The following is a 23,477-nucleotide window of genomic DNA, read 5'->3' as shown; positions in this document are numbered from 1 at the left end:
TTCCCATTTTCCCTGGAGTAGAAAGAAGGCAAGACTCCTCTGGGGTGACTTACATGGCACTAACTAATGGCAATTTACAAGAAAAGTAGCTCAACGTGGACTTACCCTTGGTTTTCTGTGTATTCTCAAGTGCACTGACCATAGAAAAACCTAGCACCTTACACTGCTGTGTGTCTCTGTGGATGGACATTAACAACCCCATTCACAACTGCAGGGACGCACAAGAAAGGCATGAGGGGAAAGACTGCCATGTGTTTGACCTGTCATTTCCTATTTCTCCTTTTTGTGCTTTGCTGTCGGAAAATATCAGCATCGTGTTAAGGCAAGGCCTCATGGGATAAACTTCACGGGGACAGGCCATTGCTCTCCCAGATCTTTAGGAAAGGTTAGAGCTTAGGGGATTTATTGTGTCCAGAATTGCGTAGCCAAAAGTGGTGGCCCATACTTCCAAGAAATCTGCAGGGTGCATTCTGGCCACCTGGCTGACTACTCTCTGCCTCCGGCCTCCTCAACAAACTCAGACACTCAAAGTCAAAGGCAGAGAGCCTGTTTGGATAAGAGGATTTAACTCCACAGAGAATCTGATTTACCTTTTTTTTATCTCAGTTCTAGTGCCACAAGGCATGAGAAAATTGCTATTAAACCTTTTCCTTGGCCTCACAACAAAGTAACAGGGGAGTATTTAGTATTGAAGCAGCAAAACATTTGAGGCCCTGCCCAAGAGAATTGAGACGGCTCACAGTTTGCATGCAAGTGTGCACGCATGCATACACAAGGAAAGGAAGAAACAAACCCAATTTGATAGAAAGGCACAATTTGGAGGAAATTGTGAATCTTCACGGGGGTGGGGGGAGGGGGGCCAAGGGGGGTTTCTGGGCCGTAAGCTCTTACAGTGAATATAAAAGGCCCAAAGCACAGTGTGAATCACAGACTGGGCTCTCAGAAAATGCAAGTCTGTTGGCTGGCTGATGAGGGGACACAGCTGCTGAAGCAAAGGCGACATTGTAGGATCTTGTACTGCCTCATCCTCTGCCTCTTCCAGGCTCTGAGCAGTCTTATCTGCTGAACCCCTTTTCAACACTTCATCATTCACATCTTTTTCCTTGGATACATTATCACATGACTTTTTGTGTAGTTTTGTTTTTTTACCATGAGCACATTTTCTTTGTTGCTAACATACTTAGTCTTTACAATTTGCAGTGTTTTGTGGGAAAGATTTGTAGACGTTCCCATTTAATTGTTGGGGGCTTTTTAAAAACTTGAAGAGAAAAAAAATCCATTTCCCCATTTTGAGTACACGCTTCCCATAAGTGCTCTAAATTCGTTTACAGACTGATTTTCCCCCTAACATTGTCCTCCAGAGACATGTGCTTGCTCCATCTTTGAGATACCCCTTCTTTGAGGGAAGTAGGTGATTGTGGTAAGGAGCTTTGATTATTCATTTCTTGAATTTTTCAGCCCTCTCTTGTTTACCCAGAAAGACATGATAATCCATTTACTTGGTAATCACAATTCATTTACTTTTTGTTGAGAGCATTATTTTAGCTAACTCATTTTAAATTCCCACTTCTCTTGTATCCACTGTCCAGAAAAAAAGACTTAAGAGACTACTATGCTTTGGAAACATAGTGTAGCACCTTGGTGCTACATTTTATAATGGGGTCCATTTCAGACAGCCTTCTGAATTGGTAGATTCAGCTCCTGGATTAAGACCAGAAGGGAGGCTCCAACCCACAATACACTTATTATCGTAGTTGCTGAGTGATTTTCAAAATGCCGTCATCTCAATGACCTTGATTCTTTTGAATCCTTGAGCTTTGAAAGGTGCAGGAAGTGCTTAATTCCTTTATTTGCACTAGGTGTGATAAAGTGGAAGTCAAGAGTTGTTAAACCAACCAAAGCTCAGCAACTGAGAGGACCAGAATCCCTCTGAAGACCTGGGTGGTCAACAGCATTCATCAGGAATGAGGAAAGCTGAGCATGGAGACATTGGCAGTCAGGACTGGCAGCATAGCCCGGATTTTTAAAATATTCTGGGTCACTTTTAAACAAACTATATAGCAAAAACCATGTCTGCTTTACTTGGAAAGGTTCATGCCTAGGGAAACTTCCCAGGGAGGATATTGGAAGCATCTAAAAAATCCCTGGGCCTGAAAGCTCTGAAGCCATGTAGACACTAATATACTAATATTGGGAAGTGTGGGAAGAACTCTCAAAGCAAAACCCAGAGAGGGGGCTGCCAGTCTCTGCTGTCATTTAGGAATCCAAGTGACAGAGATATTAGGAAATGTGAGGACTCCAGAGTAGGTTGTGTACACTTTGCTTTAAGGGAAGATTACTTGATGAGGGCAAAATTTCATGGGATTTTCAAAGTACATGAAAGCTAAAGGAAGAAGCATTGTAAGAAACCACGGGGCCCTGGAGAACTTAACTGACAGGACTGAGTTTGAAGCCCAATAATATGATTTCAGTTTCCCTTAATCAGTCAGCTCCAATCATAAGGCAAAGATGTTGGAGCTGAAAAATCACCTCAGAGGTCTTCTAATCCAACAGATGAGAAACTGACACATCGACAGATTGAGAAACTGAGAAGAGAGGTCAAGTGACTGACTAGTCCAAGGTCAAACACCTGCTGGGGGCAGTGCAGAGCTAGAGTCACACCATGTTCCTTACTCCAGGACTAGGGACAATGCTTTTTTTTTTTAAAGTCAATTCCCACACACATCATTGCCTAGGTAGATCAGGAAGTGAAAGCAACAGACATTCCTTAAGCAGCTATAGATGTTTTGACATACATCTTTTTAATACTTTCCACAATGTTCTAATCAGTTATTATCCCATGTTGAAAATCATGAAGAAAAGAAAAAACTGAGACTCAGAAAGATTCAATCACTTGCCCAAAGTCACACATCAAGAAGGAAGAGAGCTGGGACTTCAATTTCACAGCCCGCCTTGAAGAAACAGCACTGACTTTGATGTTGCAACTCACCAGAACCACAACTAGCATCTGTGTGAACCCAAAACATATATTCTAGTAATTCTAGATGCCCTTTTAAACGACAACCACATATAAAATGCAGTGAGTTCCTTTCTACAACATGAAATTATAATATTCCTCACAGTGTCTATTTTTTCTGCAGACTGTTTATATTTTGAAATCTAAAAACTAGTCCCTAAATATTTTGCATTTATATGCCTTATTTATCACTTACCAGATCTCCTGTAAAACAGTGTGAAAAAATTATATCTGAAAGATAACACACCAAACTGACATACTATTCCAGGGTTATTTGTTTGTTTATTTATTTGCCATTTGAGTTCCCATGTTTTAAAGACAACTTTATCTAGATAGAACAGTTATCCTCGTTACTTAAAGTATATTTACTATTATATAAATGTCTTACGTCACTTGGGATTGTAGCCAGCAAGCTGGGGAATGAGAAATGCACTAATGGAATTCATTGGCAGATCTAGAGTTTGGCCTTGATCATTTCTCACCAGAGGGTATTCTCGTTTGCTATGAGTGATATGATGTTTGTTAGATAACGGTCAGAAAGGCCATAATAGGCAGGGCAGCCAGAGCTGAACACATGGTGAGTCCCACATGCTCCAGCTGCTCTCTGAACAGAGTGGTAGATAGAGGCAGAGCGTGTGGGCAAAGATACAGATGGAGGAACCCAGCCCTTGCCAAACCAGCCATAAATCTGCCGCAATGTGCAAAATGGTATCTAGTGTGGGTTGGAGTCCTGGCAGGAAAGACAACCCCTTCCCCTTATCAAGCAGAACTCTTCCTCTCTCTAAGCATAATCAGACCCTGTATGAGACTATAAGACCCAATGGATGGAGAAACAGCACCCCATGTGTGGTCGGTAAAATGCAGGAAAATGAACATCCATGAAACTCACTCACTGGGATCAGAGAGCTGGATTGTTTCATCAGCAACTTTTATATCTGCAGGCTTAATTGAAAACCAAGAATATCTTCCTCCCTTTTAGTTATAAAATTACCCCTTTCCTCCCTTTCTTCCTTCTTTTCTCCCTTATGTAAACACTCATTATCACTTAATATATTCCAGGCATTAGGTAACTAGATATATAGTTTAGTATATACCCTTGCTCTGATTTTTTTTCTTTTATGCTTCTTACTTCAGCTGTGATTTGAATATTGTTGACCAATGGTAATAATTCCTTACTGCTCATCACCTTTGACACGAGAGTCTTAGGACATTTTACTTATGGATGTATTTGAGCCCCGTACCCTTTTGCCTCCTCTTTAGTCTGGTGTGCTTTGGAGTGATTTTGTTTTGATTTTTGTGTGTGTACATGTGTGGGCACTTGGGTATTTTTTTAACAAGAATGAATGTGTATAAATTTTCTCACACAGCTTCTTGCTCTTTTGCCCTCTTGTGTGAGTAGTAGAAGGCTTCACTGAATGTGTAACTTCTAGAATTTGCATAGCTCTTTCCTATAGAGTAAGAATGTTTTGGCCTTCTGAAACGGCTGAGGCAAGCAATGCTTATTTCTTTTCTCATTTAGTCTCATGTGTTTATCACTCTCCATCCCATTTTCTTGATTCCTTTTTAATCATATGTCATTTCATGACATTACATGATGTATTTATTAGTTTGTTTGTGTCCCTCCCCCTACTATGCATCTGTTCACAGCTATGTGGAAAGAGCAGTTCCTGGCAGAGTGGGTACTCTCGCTCCCAAACTTTTGAATGCAAAATGAGTATATGAGTGAATTTAGTTTAAAAGAGAGCATTCACTTTGTTTTACTTAGTCTTTGGTTTTTATTTATTCTTAAGCAATGCACAAATAATTGCATGCTCTCTGGTCCATGTTGAGAATTTCCTGCCTTGTTCATCTTCAGGGAACCTAAGGTCAGAGGGTTCTATCCATAAGTAGGTCCTCTAAAGATTCAATCTTCTATTCACTAAACAAATATTGATTGAGCCTACTGTATACCAGTCCTTTTCTAGGTACCATACAAGGGCAGACAAAAGTCCTTCACATGAGGATAGCATAGTGAAACGAAGAGGAACATACAAACAATAATTGCAATTAATTGGCTAGATGTCAGGATAGAGATCTGTAAGATGTGTTGTGAGAGCAATAACAAGACAGGGTCTCCCTTTTCCTGAGGGAACCTGGCAAAGGCTTTTGAAAGAGCAGTGCCATTTTCAGTGAGTCTGGAAGGATAAATAATAGAAATCATGTTTCCTTCTTTCTAGTCTACCTAATTAAACCTATATTGCAAAGGGCCGTCATTAATCTGATATGCTTAATTCATTCAACATTGATTAACTACTGTGTGTCTTCCACTGGGTTAGGCCCCTGCTATTCAACAGAGAATAAGAGAGGCATGACGTTGCATAGGAAAGAATCACAATAATGATATGTAATTATTTGTGATAAGAAAGGAGAAACACAAGGTAAGTAAGTGATTCAAATACAGCAAGAATGCCTAAGCTGGTCTGTGGGATGAGAGAAAGGTTCCTCAAGGCAATACTATTTCATGTATGTGAGCACGCATGAATTTATCCCCATCTGTTCGCTAAGATAAAGAAGAGTAACGCAGTTCCATCATGTACAGTAGGGACAGACAAAGCCTCTTGGCACCTTATTTTGGCAGAGACAGGTGTTAGGGCAAAGAGGGAGGGCTGAATCCTTGAAGCTATTCAAACATTTTTACATGGCAGAGCTCATTAACTCATTGTTAATCCCAAGGGATGTTAGGCACAAAATATTTTTAACTCTGTACGACCATGGCTGGACAGCATCTGCGAAGGCGATCCATGCTGGCCCGTTGTTTGCCTGTCTGACTCTGAACTCTGTCTATTCCTATTGACTTTCCACCCCATTCTGATTTGCCAATAGTTCTATTTCCACTACACTATTCTATCTTGTACTTTCATATCATATGAGTTTCTCAGTGTTTAAAAAATAGTGCATCTAACTTGTTCTGTTTTCCTATGTCTTCAATATTAAACACAAATTCAACAGATATGTTTGCTAACTCACTTCTAAGTAAAAGTGTCGTGGTTAAGAGGAAGTATTCTGGAGCCAGGATTTCCTGGCTTCAGAGCTGGGGTTTGTCAGTTATTAGCTCTGCTGGCCTTGGACAAATTATTTTAACACCTCTATGCCTCAAGTGTCTTATCTGTACAATCAGGATAACAGTGTCTATTTATAGGCCACATTCTAAAGCTGCTTCACACACTGTCTGGCTATGTGTGGCCAAGTCCCCAAGTCCTTGACTTTCCTCACTCATAAAAGGAAAGGGGAAACATCTGTAAATTATTCAAGTTTTAAAATTCTATAGTTTAATTTCTATCACCCATGTGTCATTCATGATATTGTCATATTTATTCATCTAAACAGATATTCCATACTGACAGGAGGAATATAAGGCGTGGGGATTCTTAAATCATTGATAGAGTTTATCTAAAACCACAAGGATATGCATAGTAAAGAAGAAATCTGTAAGATCACATTCTTCTGGGGAAAACGTTGGAATTAGGATTAGGAAAGCAAATTTCGCATATGATGTAGGAATTGTGGACTTGGGCACCCAGATGTCATGGGTACCAATCCCAGATGCAGCCACATACCTCTTGTATGCTCTGAAGGGTACGTTACTTAACCTTGCTGAACTTTCTTTACCAGTAAAGCAAGAGTAATAATACCTATACCAGGGATTTTGTGAGCATGAAAAATACTATGGTAAAGTGACTGACACCCAGTTTTCAATATATAAGGATAATTATTAACTTTTTACTCTTCATTGATGGTTCTCAGTCTTTAATTGCAGCAGTGTCAGAGTTGGTGACAACTTGCCTCATGCTAGTTCCTTATTTTAAATGGGAATGCACTGTGCTGTATGCTATACACATACTGAAGAAATATGAGTTGGAGCCCCTGTCATCAGGGAGCTTATAGTCTATGCAAAGGCTTTATGATTTAAATGGTAACATACATGTATTAGTTCAAGATAACAAGAGAGAGGTGCCAATCATAAAGAAGGAATAGTCAGCCAGTTCAGCGTGGGATAAACATAGCTCAGGCAAACTTGTTAGAAGAAGGACTTATCATGGTAGTATTGCCATATAATGAAGTAATAATGTAGTGTGGTACATGCATGTAATGCTTTGTTGGGCACTTGGCTGCGCCAGTCATTCCTCATCATTGCAACTCACACATTGGGTTAAAAAAAAAATCATTCCCAATATTAGCGAACCTTATCATGAATTCTATTACAATTTATTGTTTCAATGTATGTCTTCATATGACCTTAGAATTTAATATTGTAGCCTGAAGTCGATCTGAAATGATCAATTATTGCTTTCTCTAATTCTTCTGAAGAGTTCAATGCAAACTGCTATTTAATGCTCCATCTTTCCAACATATCTTTTAAAAGGGTTGTGGAACCTTAGTTTTGTTTTTTGCTTTTTTTTTTTTTTGTTTAAGCCCTTGGTCTCTTTTATCAGGCAGCTCTCCAACTTGACATTTCTTAAACATTCCTTCTCCAGATTTTTATTGGTGAGATATCCATGTATTTCATAAAGTCAACCAGAGAATCTCTGATTGCCCAGGAGAAAACAATTCTAACCGGAGAGTGCTGTTACCTGAACCCCTTACTCCGAAGGATCATAAGATTCATAGGTGAGTACAAGAGCACACAGTGTGTACCTGAGATTCCCTCTGGACACATATTTTAATATTGATGGATATTACCATATACCATTTAGGTGATTCAGGCAAAGGTTGAGGGGCATGAAAGTACACCAATAAAATGAAGGTAGAAATAATCAAATTTCCTGACAAAGTTTTCCCATCCAGTAATTTTGTTATGCAGAAAACTTAACAAAGTATGGGAATTCCAATCCATCAGGTTCTTGAAAATAATGCCTTTCCAGAGTTGGAAAACCCGGGAAAGTGTTCATGACAAGGAATAGTTAAGGCACATTCTACTTCCTTCCTTCTAGGACTTCTATAAAAATTACTGGGGTGATATGGATAATGATTATAGGTATAGGAATGAATGTGTGCATGGGTATAGGTAGATTATAGATCTTGCAGAGTTCATACACAGTAAATACTTGAACAAATATTACAGTCTTTTAATGAGATCCTTCAAATACCTACGGATCAAATCTTCATGAGAGCCAGGATAAAACTCGCAAAGAGTGAATATGGCTGGTATTAAAACAAGCCATGATACAATTTAGAACATATAGTACTGACAAATAAGAAAGTGGGGGCCAGAATACAGCACGCTTTCAGTTCTTTTGGTTATCCTTAATCCTTTCTTTTTTTCCTATTGTAGAAAAGAGATGAATTTCCTCAAATCATGAGGAAATGACATCAAAATCAAATATGCAAAATGTCTATGATGGTAGTGAGAACGAAGGAAGTAGTAGAGCAGGAAGCCTAAGAAAATCTAATGCGAAAGTAGAATCCTTAACATTAAAGTAGTCTTTGGCATTTATTGATGTTATTTGCAGAATGACCTGTGGAAATCTGCAGGAGGCTCGTGGCATATATACCCTGATCAAAATGGTGTCACTGCTGTCTGGTATACTCATTCCAAACAGTGGTGCTTTCCAAAGATGTTCACAGTTTGGTCACTTCCCAGCACAGTGGCTAGATAACAAATCAGCAAGAATATTTATTATACAGGACACTGGACTAAACATTTTATATACATTATTTGATTTAGTCCACCCAATGCCCTTTAAAGTAGGTTACAGTCCTAATTGTGCAGATGAAGAATCTGACATAAAATGAGATACAGTAACTTTTCCCAAGGGGAGAGAGAGAGGGAGAGAGAGAGAGAGAAAGAGAGAGAGAAGAGAATACATACACGCACATACACATCTCGGGGAAGAAGATATTATGACTATTATCTGATCTGTTTCCTGCACATGTAATTAAAGCAAGTTATTTAAAGTATAGGGTTATTAAATTACAATTAAATGGAAGTACCTTTAAAAGTCACTGTTATTTTTCCTTGGCAAAGATAAGTCATACCGATTTGTAAACCACCCTAGCTGGGGCAAAGACCAAAGAAGGGGAATTTTAACTGGCATCTGTCATGTATATAAGGCTTGCCCGTATGCATTGGGAGAGAAAGTCTTTGTTCACTGAGGGACATCAGAAGACCCCTGCAATCCAGGAATGAATCCCGCAGATTACGTGTTGTGATACTTGAGATTTCCACTTGAGTTACTGCATTGGGCTGAGGCATGGTTTCAGGAAGACCACTACAAAGCAGAAATTTATCACCCCTGGAGGAGCATCAAATTTCCATTTTTATAATCAGTGACACACTGGTCCGTTTGCATCTGTCATAAACTAACAGAGAGCTGGATCCTGGGAGCATAACCCAGGGACACTCAAATGAGATTCAGTTAGAGTTCAGCAGCCTGAGATAGGAAGGGATACATACTAGAGGAAGGCGGCCAGCGGGGAACAAGTAAACCTTGGAGAATTAAGGAAAACAGCATCGAAAGGAAAGGGGGGTTGCTGGGTAAAGAATCACTTGCTTAATGCTTTCCCTCTTTGTTTTTTTTTGTGTGTGGCACCAGGATCTGCCCAGTTCCTTAAATCAAAAACCTAGAAGTCACCCTAAGCCATCTGGGAACTTGTTGGAAATGTAAATTCTTAGGCTTTTTCCCATACCTATTGAATCAGAAAATCTGGGGATGGAGCCTGATAATCTGTGTTGTATGACAAGTCATCCAGATGATTCTAACGCGTGCTAAAGTCTGACAGCCACGGGTTTAAGACATTCCACTTTCGTACCCCAAGATGTAAGTGGTCTCTCTACATCTTGTCTTGCAACTTGGTTCCATTCACCCCAGCCCCGCAAAAATGCCATTCATTGACCATTTTGCAGGTCTTTCTGGAGGAAAAATATGATCAAGTCATTTCCCTACTAAAAATCTTTCAATGCATTCCTAGTGTTTTTAACAGTTGATGCCTTGCCTCAGTTCCTATTCACGTGCTGCTTCTTCTGCCCAGAATTTCCAATTGCCACCCTCTCACCATTAAAGCTGACAAGTCCTGCTTATCCTTCAGAATGCTACCTGTACATTACCTCTCCACCAATCCAGAGCTAGCTACCTCCTCTTCCAGGCCTTCACAGAGCCTTATAACTAAGTCTTTGATAGGCACTTACCACATTACTGGAATTACTTAAGCCCATTACTCTTGTTAATTTGTGATCCCTTGGAGAGCACAGACTGTATCTTTTTCACTTTGTTCAACAGCATATTGCAAAATGCCTGGCACATAGTAGGTTTTTAATAAATTTTTTTTGGAACAAAGATAAACTCTGTTAAATCAGAGATTTTCCTAATATTGCTTCCATGAATGCTGATTCTTAAATATTCATTTGCCTCCTGTTTAATTAACTTTATTACCACTCTTCAGTTTAGTTCTAGGAAATTAAAAGCAATTTCTAAGAGAAAGTCAGAGAAGTCTATTCTGACTTTTCATATAGAATTGGAAATGGGGAGGTGTGTATTTAAAAGACACATAGGTGTCTATTTACCTTGAGAAAGGTAACTTATTTTATCTAAGTATCTGTGAATTCATTTTTTTCGTAAGAGAAAAAACATACTACTTAAAGATCTTTTAAATGGAGATGTTTCCTTTGAAAAAATTGTAGTAAAATAAGGTAGTAATCAAAATATATTAGAAATATTATTATAAAGAGCTTACCAGTCTTTTTTTTCTAGTACATACCAAACTATGTACCATGCAGTTGGCATTTGAAAGTGATATCTGTTTCTGCTAACTATTCAACTATTAAGCTGAAATGGCATGACTTTTCTCTTGCAGTTTATGTAATTATTCTAGAATCCATTACAAATAGGATTTCCTGACAAATACAATAAGCTTCACGTTGCAAAAGTGGCCAATGATTTAGCAAAATATGTTTAACAAAATAATGCTTTATGCTGTCATGATGAGAAAACACTTGGGATTCTAATAGATTTCTGGTGAGACTATGTTGATATACCCTTTCTGCATAGTGATTTGACAGTATATTTCAATATTCTTACAAATAACTCCTTTTAAACCTAAAATTCCACTTCAAATCATCTATACTAAGGAAATGATCAGAAATGTAGATTCATTTTTATGGATTAAAATTGCTGTATCATAACTTAGAAATATCTAATAATACAATTTTTAAAAATAATGCTACCACCATAAGTTGCAACCTAAGAAAATGACATTTTTATGAATTGTTAATGGAAGGGGAAATATTCAAGATATAGCGTTATGTGAAAATGTCAAGACACTATAAATCTCTAATTATTTCAAAATAAAAAGGATATGTTATATAAGTGTGTGTATGTGGTGTGTGTGTGTGTATGTCTCCGTGTATATGTGTGTATCTCAGAAAAAAATTAAAGGGAAATACTAGAAGTTAACTGTTGTCATTTTTGAGTTGTAGGATAATGGATTAATAATTTTCAGTTTTTGCTTTCTATTCTGTATTTCCAATTTTTTATCATGAATATGTATAATTTTAAAACCAGAAAAAGAGCTAAACATTTTTTTAAAGGGAGGGGTGGCAAAATAAAAGCTATCCAAAAGGATGGTCAAGTTCTTTAACATCATTTTCAGTGTAGAAAGCAGAGCTCAAAGTGTCACCTTAGCTTCCGAATTCCCTGCCTTCTCTAGTCTGTGTGGCATGAATTTCAACAGATAGGCTCTTGCCCCATTCCACAGATCCACATTAAATTTCAAATGGGAAAATGACAAGAATAGCAAAGTCAAGGGGAAAACATTCAAAGTAAACCATCTCCTCCTATAGATAAATGCTAATTGTTTTGATTGTGACAGAGAGGATTGAATTTGTCTGATTCCCAAACCCAACAATATTGTTTTTCCCCAAGTTTATCCTTATAAAAAGGATGTCTCACTGTCCAGGCTTCAGGTATAAACCCTCATAGCTAAATTCTTCTACCCATTTCTAAACCATTGTATAATTTCTTAAGTTGTGTATATATGATGTGTGAAGGGAGGAGAGGAATTGGCTGAACTAACAAATTTGACTGACATTTTATAAAAACAAATGTAGTCAAATTAGTAACACTAATTAGCAACACTAATTAGTAACACTTCTCCCTTTTCTCATTTCTTCCCTCTGCTTCCTTCCTTTCCCTTCTTATACCATTTCCTTTGATATTGCATACAATTGACCAGTAACACACAGATTTAAGTTCTCAAGAGAGATAAATCCCTGTACTCCTTTTGCAACAGCAAAGCAAAATAAGGCAGTCACATTTTCCCAAAAATTCATGACGACAAGTTCAGTCAAATTCTTTTCATTCACAAATATACGTGAGTAAACATATTTTTGTAAACATCAATTATTAAATAGTAATTTTTAATTTAATATTGAAAAATAAGGAATAAGCAGCATTAGAATTCTATGAGGGTTTTTGTGTTGTTTGCCATATAGAAGGAAAAGTAAATTAACTTTCCTTTCCTGAATAACTGCTTTCTTTTGAGTTGAAGAAATAAAACGGATGCAAATATGACAAGATTATATAGGCTGTCTATTAGCACCTAAAATAGGTAATCACCCAGAAGCTATTTATTATGGGCTTTTCATTTGGAATTGCATAGTTGCTCCATAATTACTTCTAATAAAAATTTAATTAAATTCCAAGCAAGTCGTAACCACTTAGGTCAGTAGCACTGGACAGAATAGAACGTGCCATAGTAAACAGCTAATATATGTAGCAGTAATTAATTGCCATAAATTGTGATTTAAATGAAGCATGAATATTTTAAATGAACTTTCAAAGGTCGCAGTGTTTTATGGTTGTAAGAATTGATACCCTGAGACAACCTTAATGATAGCCTTTTCAAAAACTAGAAAATCCGTCTCAATTTTGGAAGTCATTTAAATGTACTTTGTCTGAAAAGAGACTGTTTGATTCAATCAGTCCCTTTCAGCTGGCATTTACTTTTTTATAATTAAATTATAAACTGGGGGACTGATCCTATTCATTCAACCTTCAGTAAATAATTCGTTGGGCATGTACCATATGCTGGCCACTGATTAAAGTGTTATGGACATGTTAGTGAACCAAACAAAAAGGGATTTGCCCTCACTGAGTTTATAGTCTAGTGGGCGAAGCCAGGCATTAAACAAAATAAGTTAATTATAATGTTTCTGGGAAGATAAACTACAGAGAAAAAATTATGTAGAAAAGGGAAGCAGGGGGGGTTGTGGAGGAAGATACGCAATTTTAAATGGGGAGGGAGAAGCTGTTCTCCAATGAGAGCAGTCTAAAGATGGCATTGACTTCCTAGTAGCAGTACAGGGACCATCGTAGCCAACCAGGTTCCCAGGGAACTAGGTCCCCTCCATGTGCTGACCAAGGAAGATGAGCCTGGCCAGGTAGTCTAAAAATAACTTGCAGGGCCTAGGCACCCAACTAGAAGCTAGACCTTAAAAGACAAATGTCAAGAGCAAGGCAGAGCATGAGCCTATAAGCAGCTGGAGTTATTTCTAGAATTCAGCAACAGGAACCAGAGTTGAAGCTCAGGTATATCAATCAGGAGGAGAAGCCAGGATGGATCTTAGAGAAAAAAATGGAACCCCAGTTTCTGGACTACGTGAGTAGCCAAGCCACCAGACTTTGAGACTAAGCTGTGCAATGCTTCCTACTAGGGATCAGGATTGGCCCTGCGGGTGGGGATCAAGGACACAGGGAGATGAGGAATGCTGAAGCTGGGGGTTTTCGTTGCTCTAAAAGGCATAGCCAGGGGTCAGCCTCTGCTCAGATTTCAAGGAGTTGTGATGAGGCTGCTTCTGGTTATTCTACACAGTGCAGAGAACAAATCTCCTCTTTGAATGTCATCCTCCATGAACCAGAATATTACAAACCTGAGCAAGACTCCTGGCCCAGAACTCTAGAGGTTACTCGAATTATCTGTAGGAAAGTTATTCAGTCATATGAGACTCTAGTGATCCTTTTCCAAGGGCTCTCCCCAGCACCAGTGTTTGGAGGCTGGTCTCAAAAGGACTGAGCAGACTGCTGCTCTCTCTAGCACTCTGCAGGATTAGCCATGCAAATTCATAGCACTTCAGTGAACTTATTTGCTGTAAAGCAGAGTTTCTCAAGCTCAGCACTGTTGACCTTTTGAGCCAGATAATTCTTTCCTGTATAAGCGTAAGGGCCTGTCCTGTACATTGTAGGGTGTTTCGTAGCATTCCTGGCCTTTACCTGCCAGATGCCAATCCCACTCTCCTCCCCAACTCGTGACGATCAAAAATGTCTCCAAACGGTACAAAATGTCCCCTGGGGTCAGGATCACCCTCAGTTGACATTCACTGCTGTAAAGGTTTAAAAAAACAATTATATTTCAAAGACTGTTTTTAAATTTAAAAAAATAATAACAAAATTAGGTACATTGAGGTGCAAAAGTACTACCTGAACATTGGAAATGACTCCCTACAATTGGTAAAGGGTAGTTTCAGAGTTTTCTATAATGAAAAAAAAACATAGTGTGTGTTTTAGAAACCACTTAAATGATTACATTAGAACATACCAGAATGCATCAAGCAGAGGGTAACAGCCCCAGATTGGTACCAAAAGGGCTGGCAGTAGATCTTTGGGCTCAAGGTTTGTCTGGTGGTGGGAATGGGAGTAGATTCTGATTGCCAGCTTTAGACACTTATAAACAAAAATCCGAATGGGCAAAATTTGAGGGCTCTTTGGAATCAATCCCTCCAGGCTTTGATATGTCTGTTTTTAGATTCCTGGGTAGGTAAGGAATCTCCATATTTACTGTGTATGTGGGGTATATGTCCTAGACTTATTTTTCTGTGTCCACATCCCCCATGCATTTCATTGTAAAATTATCATGGCCTCTGGCAAAGTTTTAGGATTTCTGCCTCTATCAATCAGTGCTTGGATCTACCCTTCCTAGAAGAACTGACAAGCAGATATTTACAGGCTAGCAGGCATAAGAGAGGAGTCAGACATTTGAGAGATAAAGCGCTGAGACGCTGTCCTGAGAAAGGAGTAAAGGAGATACTCCTGTTGAGATAGAACCACATCGTGAAGAAATCATGTAATTTTATGCTCCAGGGAAATAGAAATGTATTTGTTTGTTCTTTCATTTGTAAAGCTATTTGGCGGGTTTTCTAGTGGATTACCCATCATCTTTACTAAGTAATTATCCTTCATTTTCACTTATTATGATGAGTAGTTATAATAATGACAAGTATAGGGCATTAAAAAAAAAAAAAACCACCAGCTATAAAATGTACTTTATTAATACAAAGGATGAATAACACCTAGAGTTGAATATTTGTTTGAGGTTGTTAAAATTATAGGGTTCTTGTCTCTTTCCTCTGTTTTAAAAATAATTTTAAAATCAACTTATTTAAATACTAAGGATATCTACTTCCCTTAATTGTAAAAATAACAGTAACTAATATCTATATAGCGCTCACAATTTATAAAATGTTTTTACAACTATTTCTATGATTTGAATAATAATCCTGTGATATAAAGTAACTGATGTTCAGATTAATTAATTTAAATAAAATCAACATTTAGGATTAAAACCATGCCATCAAGACAAGTAGACAGCTGTCAGCCTTTGGTGTTTTGGCAACGTCTATGGGAGAAAGAGACCACAAGGATTTTGTGCTGTGAATCCCTGAAATTCCCTATCCAAGGAATTCAATTCTGTCAGAAACTTCTTTTTGAAGTATAAGATGATGTTTGATGTATGTAGATCAATTTGCACTGATGGCGGTTGTATTATACTAGAAAAAAAGGCAGATTCATTGCCAAAGTGGTGAGAAAAGTGCCTCACTCGATAATGACATATCATAGGTATTCTATCATATTCTTGTTGGAAAACTGTTGGCTAAAACCTGAGGAATTCTTGTTATTTTGTGACAGGTAATACATGTTCTAAATCCTCGCCTTTTTACAGTGCCTCTGTGTGTGGGGGGGGAGAGGGGGAAGGATGGGGGGGTGCTACCAAACATACAGAGCTAAAGTGCTTTTTCTATGGCCTGATGCCCACCCATATCTTTTTTAAGTATATGAAAGTATAAGCTTAGAGGATTATGATTAAGAGTATGGATTTAGAGCCATACTGTTGGTTTTTAATTCAGCTTTTCTACTTACAAGTCGTGTGAACTTGGTCAAGTTATTCGACCTCTCTGTGTCTCAATTTCCTCATCTGTGAAATACAGAGCTGTGGTAAGAATCAAGAGAAGTAATATTCCAAAGCATTCAGAACAACACCATTATTTTTATCTTTATTATCTTCTAGTATCCATGGCAGTCTTAATCAAACATCTCATCAGCTCAATATGTCCTTGCAAGGAAATGGGGTGAACATGTTAACTCCAGATAAATATCTTCATTAGGAAACTTCCAGTTTGAATAAGACATGTTAAGGGGAAACCATTTCACCATCTTTTCTTTTCCTAAAGAAACGTTTGTTTCCTAAAGGAACGGTCTTTCACAGCTGAATGGAGAACATATTTGCAGCAGCTGAATAACTTTCTCCATTGAAATGTCCACTGGGGATCTTGATGTGGCAAAAGAAAAGGGAAAAGTGACCTCTATGTGTTTCTTTGTATCTTATGTTCCATTTACAGTGGTGATTTGATGAAAGATGCAATCTAGAATTGAGCTGATGATTGAGTCAGAATGTGCTTTAAGGAAACTGAACATAAAAAATCTTTAGATGTTCCCCTTCTGTTGTCAAAAAATGGCACTGGGACACCAATGCCACTTACTTGTACTTGTCTGTGTGGGATAAGGTTTTCATCCATTTTCCCACTAAAATGAAGGCCAGAAACTGATCTGAGGGCAGGTTTCCTTGTTTCTTGAATATCACAGGAGAAAAGCTACCACAAAAGATTCCCAAAGCTGGTAAATGTTGAAAATGAGGCATTCGCCACATCACACAACACAATAGTTCTTAACTTGTCTCTTCCATTGCATTGTCTTGCCAGACATAGAAAAAAAAGAGCAGTCCTTTTTTTGAGATGTTTGAGAAGAGGTTGAGAACATATGCTGAGGAAAGAGTAAGATTCCTTCCCCTTTTCAGAGAGTCCTGTTACCAGCCAAACCCAGATAACTTGTTTTTATGTCTGTTTCACTATGCTTTTCTTCTTTAAAGCTCTATGTGTTCGTTTCTCCACATGGAAATGCATAGGAGCCATGCTTCCATGTGCCCACGTGTTTATATTTAAACTGACAACTACTGCAGCTTCTCAGATCAGAAATGGGGACATTTCTCTCAAAGATGTGCATGTCTAAGTAAAACTTGACCCAAATTCATCATGACTTCCAGCTTCCTTGTGCTTTGTAAATGCTCCCCATAAGAAGTCTTTCCTAGGTAGAGCATGGATGTTAATACTCGAGTTCAAGGTTCATTTTTTAGTCTCATTGCATTGAAAATGTAGAATGCTTTTATTCCAAACTATGATTTATAAGTTTCCTGACTCATGTGACATATAAAGCCCCAGTTTTCCATTATTCTCTTTATGTGCTAGGTGCCTAGCACATGCTGGGTTTTGTGAAGTTTATAAAAAGAGACATAGTCCCTACAACTTACATGCTAAATGGTTTGATGACAACACTATGTTCAACAGAATCAGGGATGTGAGACCCCAGTAAGAGTTTAAAAATATGGACAAGTTTCTATCCTCCTTTGTCCTCTTCTCCTATTAAGCTCCGAAGTTTCTTCAGCAATTCATCCATTGATTCCATAAATAGCTATTAAATGTTTACTATGTGCCAGGATTGAAAATAGGTGCTTGGAGCACACTGTTAAGCAAAAGCAGATGTGATCTCTGCTCTGGTAGAACTTGTCTATACTATCATTCTAATTAAAGAGTTAGACATTATTGAATAATCATACAAATGTAAAATTCCTACCAGAACAAGGGGTACCAAAAAAGTGTAATGGTACGATGCTAGTCTAAAATAGAAGTATTTTTTTCAAGCCCCCGTGTGATATGAAAATTATTTCTTCCTTTTCACTCTCTTTTGTAATAGAGGTATAATTCACCTATAACATTATATTAGTTTCAGGGGTACAACATAATGATTCAATATTTATATATATTGCAAAATGATCACTACAGCAACATCTATCACTGTACATAGTTACGAAACTATTTTTTTCTTGTGATGAAAACTTTTAAGATCTACTCTCTTAGCAACTTTCAAATATGCAATACAGTCTTTTTTCATTATACTTACCATGCTATACATTGTGTCCCCATGACTTATTTATTTTATAGTTGGAACTTGGTACGTTTTGACCCCCTTCACCCATTTCACCCACCCCCAGCTTCTGGGAACTATCCCCATTCACTCATTCACTCTTAAGTGGGGCAAGATCTATACACATTGAGTGTTCATCAGCAGACAGAAGTGTCACTTGCTCTTGGCCCACTCTTCAGAGCTTAAGCTTGAGACCAGGTTGCTATGCACAGCGCTGAGTTCAATCCCAAGTTGGCAGGCTTTCTCCTAGAGCTCCTCAGCTCCAATGCACCGGCATCTCCTCGCACCCCCACCACTATGAAGATGGAGTGAACACACAGCTACAGTGCCCAGCATGCACTGCTCTCCAGAGCATGCGGGTCTGTTTCTCTCAGAAGCGAGATGCCAACACCTATGCCCTGCCACCTCCTGCCTAGTTGTTGTGCAGGAGTGTGTCTCTAAATAGATTTGGAAGGATGATGGAGGAGAGCAGATAGTTTCAGGGAAATACGAAGAGCAGAACTCATCCAATGGAGTGACAACAGCCCCATTTTCTGTAACTGATACCAATCTCTTTGTCCTAATTCCAGGCTTCTTCTAGCCTCCTGGTCCCCTCAGCATTCTAATGCCCCTCACCTCCTGGGGATATGGGTATTCACAGCTGCTTACCCTACCCCATGCCAGAATGTATGGGTCTCATGAGGTGGACCTTGGGCTCAACCTGTTTGACCCTCCCTCCATGATTGCTAACTCAGGTGCCCTGTTGCTCTGATAACCATACTGAATGGAAAACTTCTCTAAATGGCATGCAGGGCTCCTGAGCCACATACACCCTGAGAGGCACAGGGCCCATGTCAACTGGATTTCCAAAAATTATTCTGGAGATTTCTATTTTCCTGCCCCTGGAGTTTGACAGCCAGCATGAGGCAAGGAGCATGGGAGTGCCCGGTTACTCCATCAGCCAGACCAGTCAGGGTTCTGTCTCCTCCTCAGGTGACATGCTCAGCCACATTCTCACCTGCTCTATGGTTGATTCTGAAACTCAGTGGTCTCTTTTAGTCACCCCAGCCAAGCCTTTTCGTAATTCCAAACAAAGCAACAACAATAACAACAAGTGTCTGGAGCACATAGCTCTGGCAAACCAAAAGCACTTCACTTTTAAACTTTTGTGTCTTCTGTAAATCCATTCAGAAATGTAACCAGCTTCCCTAAAGCAAGGAACACCGTTGAGAGCAGAGCCATAAGATAAACAGAACCCGCCAGGGAGGGTTACAGGAATGAAAAGAAAAGTATCTGTTCAAAAATATGATCTCACGTAAAGAATGTTAGACATCAGTTTTAAGGTATCTACACATTTTAAAAACATCTCCTTCAAATCATGCCTTGCAATCCAGAGACCATCAATGATGTTCCGCCGGACTCTGAGGATAAAGTAGCTATTTTTAGCTTCTCAGACTTGTGAAATACACACAAGGAGCTCAGAGTTAAAGAACAGGAATGGCTGGGGTTTCTTACCAAAGCCCTGTGTGATCTGACGTCGTCTGTGAATCACCACTGCAGGTTTCCACTACCCTTTCTTTGGCACGGCCTGTGTCAGGTAGATGGATTCCCCAGGCTGCTACAGTGCCCTTATGAAGCTAGATCAAACACACCAGAATGAATGTTTGGTAAAGCAGGTAGATGCTTGTTAGGCTATGAGCAGAAGTGGACATAATCCAGAGGAGGCAGAAAAGAAGAGGGGAAAGCAACTTTCAGCAGAGATAGCACATGACAGTTGAGAGGAGACCTGCCTGTCAACCAATCACTGTGACTACGGAGCTGGCACGTCATGTCAGACACTGAGCCAAGGAGCCTAGACAATCCTTTGTCTCAGAAAGAAGGAACCCTAATTGGAAGCACTTCTGACAAATAAAATGCCAGAAGAAAATGCTGTCACTTTTCCCTTTTCAAATCATAAATTACCCTACTTTCCTGGAAAAGTATGTCTAGACAGACTTATTGCCCCTTGGAAAAAGCTAGAGACCTGCTCTTTGAGAGTCTTGCTTGAAGATGTGAAAAAAATGTCTAACCACTCAGATTTTCAGAATGTAAGGGTGAAAATTGCCACGAATGATCAATGAATGCCTACTCTCAGAGGTCAGACCCTATGAGAGTGAGCTGGCTGAAGCTATTAAAAGAGCCAGTTCTCATTGTGATAAAGCACATCCTGGCAAAGCCACAAAAAAAGAAAATTATAGCAATCAATACAGATCAAAATGAAAACCGGATGAAGTTTTCAGCCAAACTTGTCTCCACTTCTGCTATAATGGATTAACTTTTGGGTGCTGACATCAGCACAATTTGCAGATTCAGGACATTGAAGATGGGAGTCAAAATTGGGTAGAAATTTAATTGAAAGTCTAGCAGACCCTTGGCATTTTCAAGAGTTAACACTGCCTCTCACACTTGCCAACTTCTCCCATAATTGAGCTGCATTTGAAAAGTCGGCTTTACCCCTTCAAGTGACTTGTACCTACCGTGGCACTGCATAGCCTCTCTTAGTATATTTGGTATATTTAACAGATAATCTATAGATGTTCTGAATGGGCTTTGAAAGAATTCACAGTGAAGCTTCCTGTAAGGAAATCTGTCTATCCATTTTCAAGCCTAGTGAGGTGAATCCTGTGGAATTTGCCAAAGAACAGATAGAAATCCAGAAAATATAGCCTACCCACAGGATTCTCGGCCAAACAGCAGAGTCAGTGTGGCAGAAAGAATAATGCTCTCCTCTCCCAAGATGCCCATATCCCAATCCCTGGAAACTGTGGACACGATACCTTACATGACAAGAGGGCATTTACAGGTGTAGTTAAATAAGGATCTTGAGATGAGGAGGGTGTCCTGGATTTTGCAGGTGGACCCGATATAATCGATATAATCAAAGGGTCCTTATAAGAGGGAAGCAGGAAAATCAGAGAAGATGTGACAATGAAAGCAGAGGTCATAATGATAGGATTGCTGAAAGGGGTCATGAAACAAGGAATGATGGCATCTTCTAGAAGCTGGAAATGGCAAGGAATGAATTCTACCTTGTAGCTTCCAGAAGGAACACAGCCCTACCTACACTTTGATTTTAGCTCAGTGAAACCTATTTTGTATTTCTGGCCTCCAGGACTATAAGAAGATAAATTTATGTTGTTCTAAGCCATCTTGCGTGTGTGGCAATTTGTTACAGCAGCCATAGGAAAATAATACAGTCAACAACATTTGTCTTTAACACCCTTTCTTCTGATTTTCCAACATCAAATGAAACATCCATTTCAATCAAGGATTCTGGAATGATCTTTTTTCTCTCTTTTAGGGACCACTCCCTGACAATGTCATTCACTCTCACCTGCCATGATGTTACAGATAATTCCTGCTAGGAGAACTTGCATTTCCAAACAGGACTTCTATAGAAAGAGAACTGATGTTGAGTAACTATTATACTTAGGGCCGGGAACCATGGTGGATACTTTGTACCTATTTTATTTTATCTCTCCAACTCCTTTTAGAGGTATCACTCCCTCCAACCATTTTGTAACAGGGTACCAAGGTTCAAAGAAGGTAAATAACTTATTCTGTGAATGAGTCACCAAAGGTGGGACTGGAGTCCGTGTCTACATGACTCCAAAATCAAGTTCTTCCCATTAGAACATGCTGCTTCTAATTTACTTATACAAAACAATACAATGCTAACAGCAGAATGTCTGCCTCAATTTGGAAGAAACAGTGATTTGGGAGGTAGATACCACTCCCTGGAAAGGTAAACGTGAGGGGACAGTTTGACACTGGGGAGGGCCTTTTTGATAATCATCACGGACGCTCACTGCTGTTTCCTCTCAGGGACAAAACCTATCAACGGTGCATGTCACCATTCCTAATGATTTTAAATCTCCTTATAGGGGTATTTGCGTTTGGACTTTTTGCTACTGACATTTTTGTAAACGCTGGACAAGTGGTCACTGGACACCTAACACCGTACTTCTTGACGGTGTGCAAACCGAACTACACCAGTACAGACTGCCGAGCCCACCACCAGTTCATAAACAATGGGAACATTTGTACCGGGGATCTGGACGTGATAGAAAAGGCTCGGAGATCTTTTCCTTCCAAACACGCTGCTCTGAGCATTTACTCCGCCTTATATGCCACGGTGAGTATGCAAATCTTGCCAGCACTCCCAAGTCGAGTTTTGGCTGGGATGCGTGTCCCACTGCCCTCCTCACCCCCATTCTTTCATCACTGCCACTTATAGTGATATTAAAGTCATGTTACATCATATTTCTCCTATATACTATCGTGCTGGTCCCCCACCCCCAACATCCCAATGTAATATCCTGACCTGCCAGAGGATATTAGTTCTGGAAAGAATGTTGACAATCACTTAGTCAAATCTTCCCATTTTACAGATGCAGAAACTGAGACCCAGAGAATTACTAACACACAGTTAGAGCTGGTACTCAGACACCCGGCACCATGTCTGGGATTCTCTCACTGTCCACAACAACACACTCTGCCAAAGTTTTGGTTGGTTCCAGAGCAGCACACATTTCTTACACCTGCCTACAAATTTGCAGATGTGGGCCTTATATGAATGGCTGCCCCGGCAGTGCAGCAGACCCAGGATAAAGACACAGCTTTCCTCTGCTCCACCTGAAACTCTTCTCCATCACTTTCCCAGGACAGATGCGTGATCCTACAAGACCCCCAACACGCAAAAGTTCACTTCTTACTGCTCCCCAGATCACACAGGCTTTGACTGCCCCACTGAGGTATAATGTTCTCTTTAAATTTTTTGCTCTCATCACAGAGAAAACCTAAAGTGCATTGCACGTCTTAAAATTCAAGAAGAAACAATGGTGACCCTTTTATTTTTCTACTCCTTAATTGCATCCATTTGGGAAAGGACCTCATTTCACCTTTCTCTGGCTTATGCTTCCATAGAACTGAGAGCTAGGGATTAGCTCAAATGCTAGATATCATAAGCAATTACCTCTGCAAGAGTGACTGTGCTCAAAACCACCCCTTTTCCTTACTTCAAATTATTTTATATTCAGGATATGACTAGTCCAGTGATTCTCAATGAAAGGTGAGGGAAGAAGACAGAGGAAAGACCACTGTCAAACTACCCATTCCTCCCAGAGATTCTGAGCACGCCTTCGACCCCCAACCCCTCT

At 39.3% G+C, this 23,477-nt stretch overlaps 1 protein-coding gene across 6 annotated transcripts in view; it reads left to right on the top strand.

Moving 5' to 3' along the window:
* PLPPR1 (phospholipid phosphatase related 1) overlaps nt 1–23,477 on the top strand; it is a 214,671-nt gene that overhangs the window by 178,535 nt on the left and 12,659 nt on the right. For all 6 annotated transcript variants that reach the window (XM_019729244.3, XM_019729240.3, XM_074330772.2 and 3 more), the window contains 2 exons: nt 7,531–7,663; nt 22,203–22,453. In XM_019729244.3, the coding sequence (XP_019584803.1) occupies nt 7,531–7,663; nt 22,203–22,453 (384 nt within the window). The remainder of the gene's footprint in view (nt 1–7,530; nt 7,664–22,202; nt 22,454–23,477) is intronic.

This window comes from Rhinolophus sinicus, chromosome 16, assembly GCF_057876585.1.
Source record: "Rhinolophus sinicus isolate RSI-liver-muscle chromosome 16, RSI-T2T, whole genome shotgun sequence".
Taxonomy (NCBI): Eukaryota; Metazoa; Chordata; class Mammalia; order Chiroptera; family Rhinolophidae; genus Rhinolophus; species Rhinolophus sinicus.
This window is presented reverse-complemented; position numbering and strand designations above follow the sequence as displayed.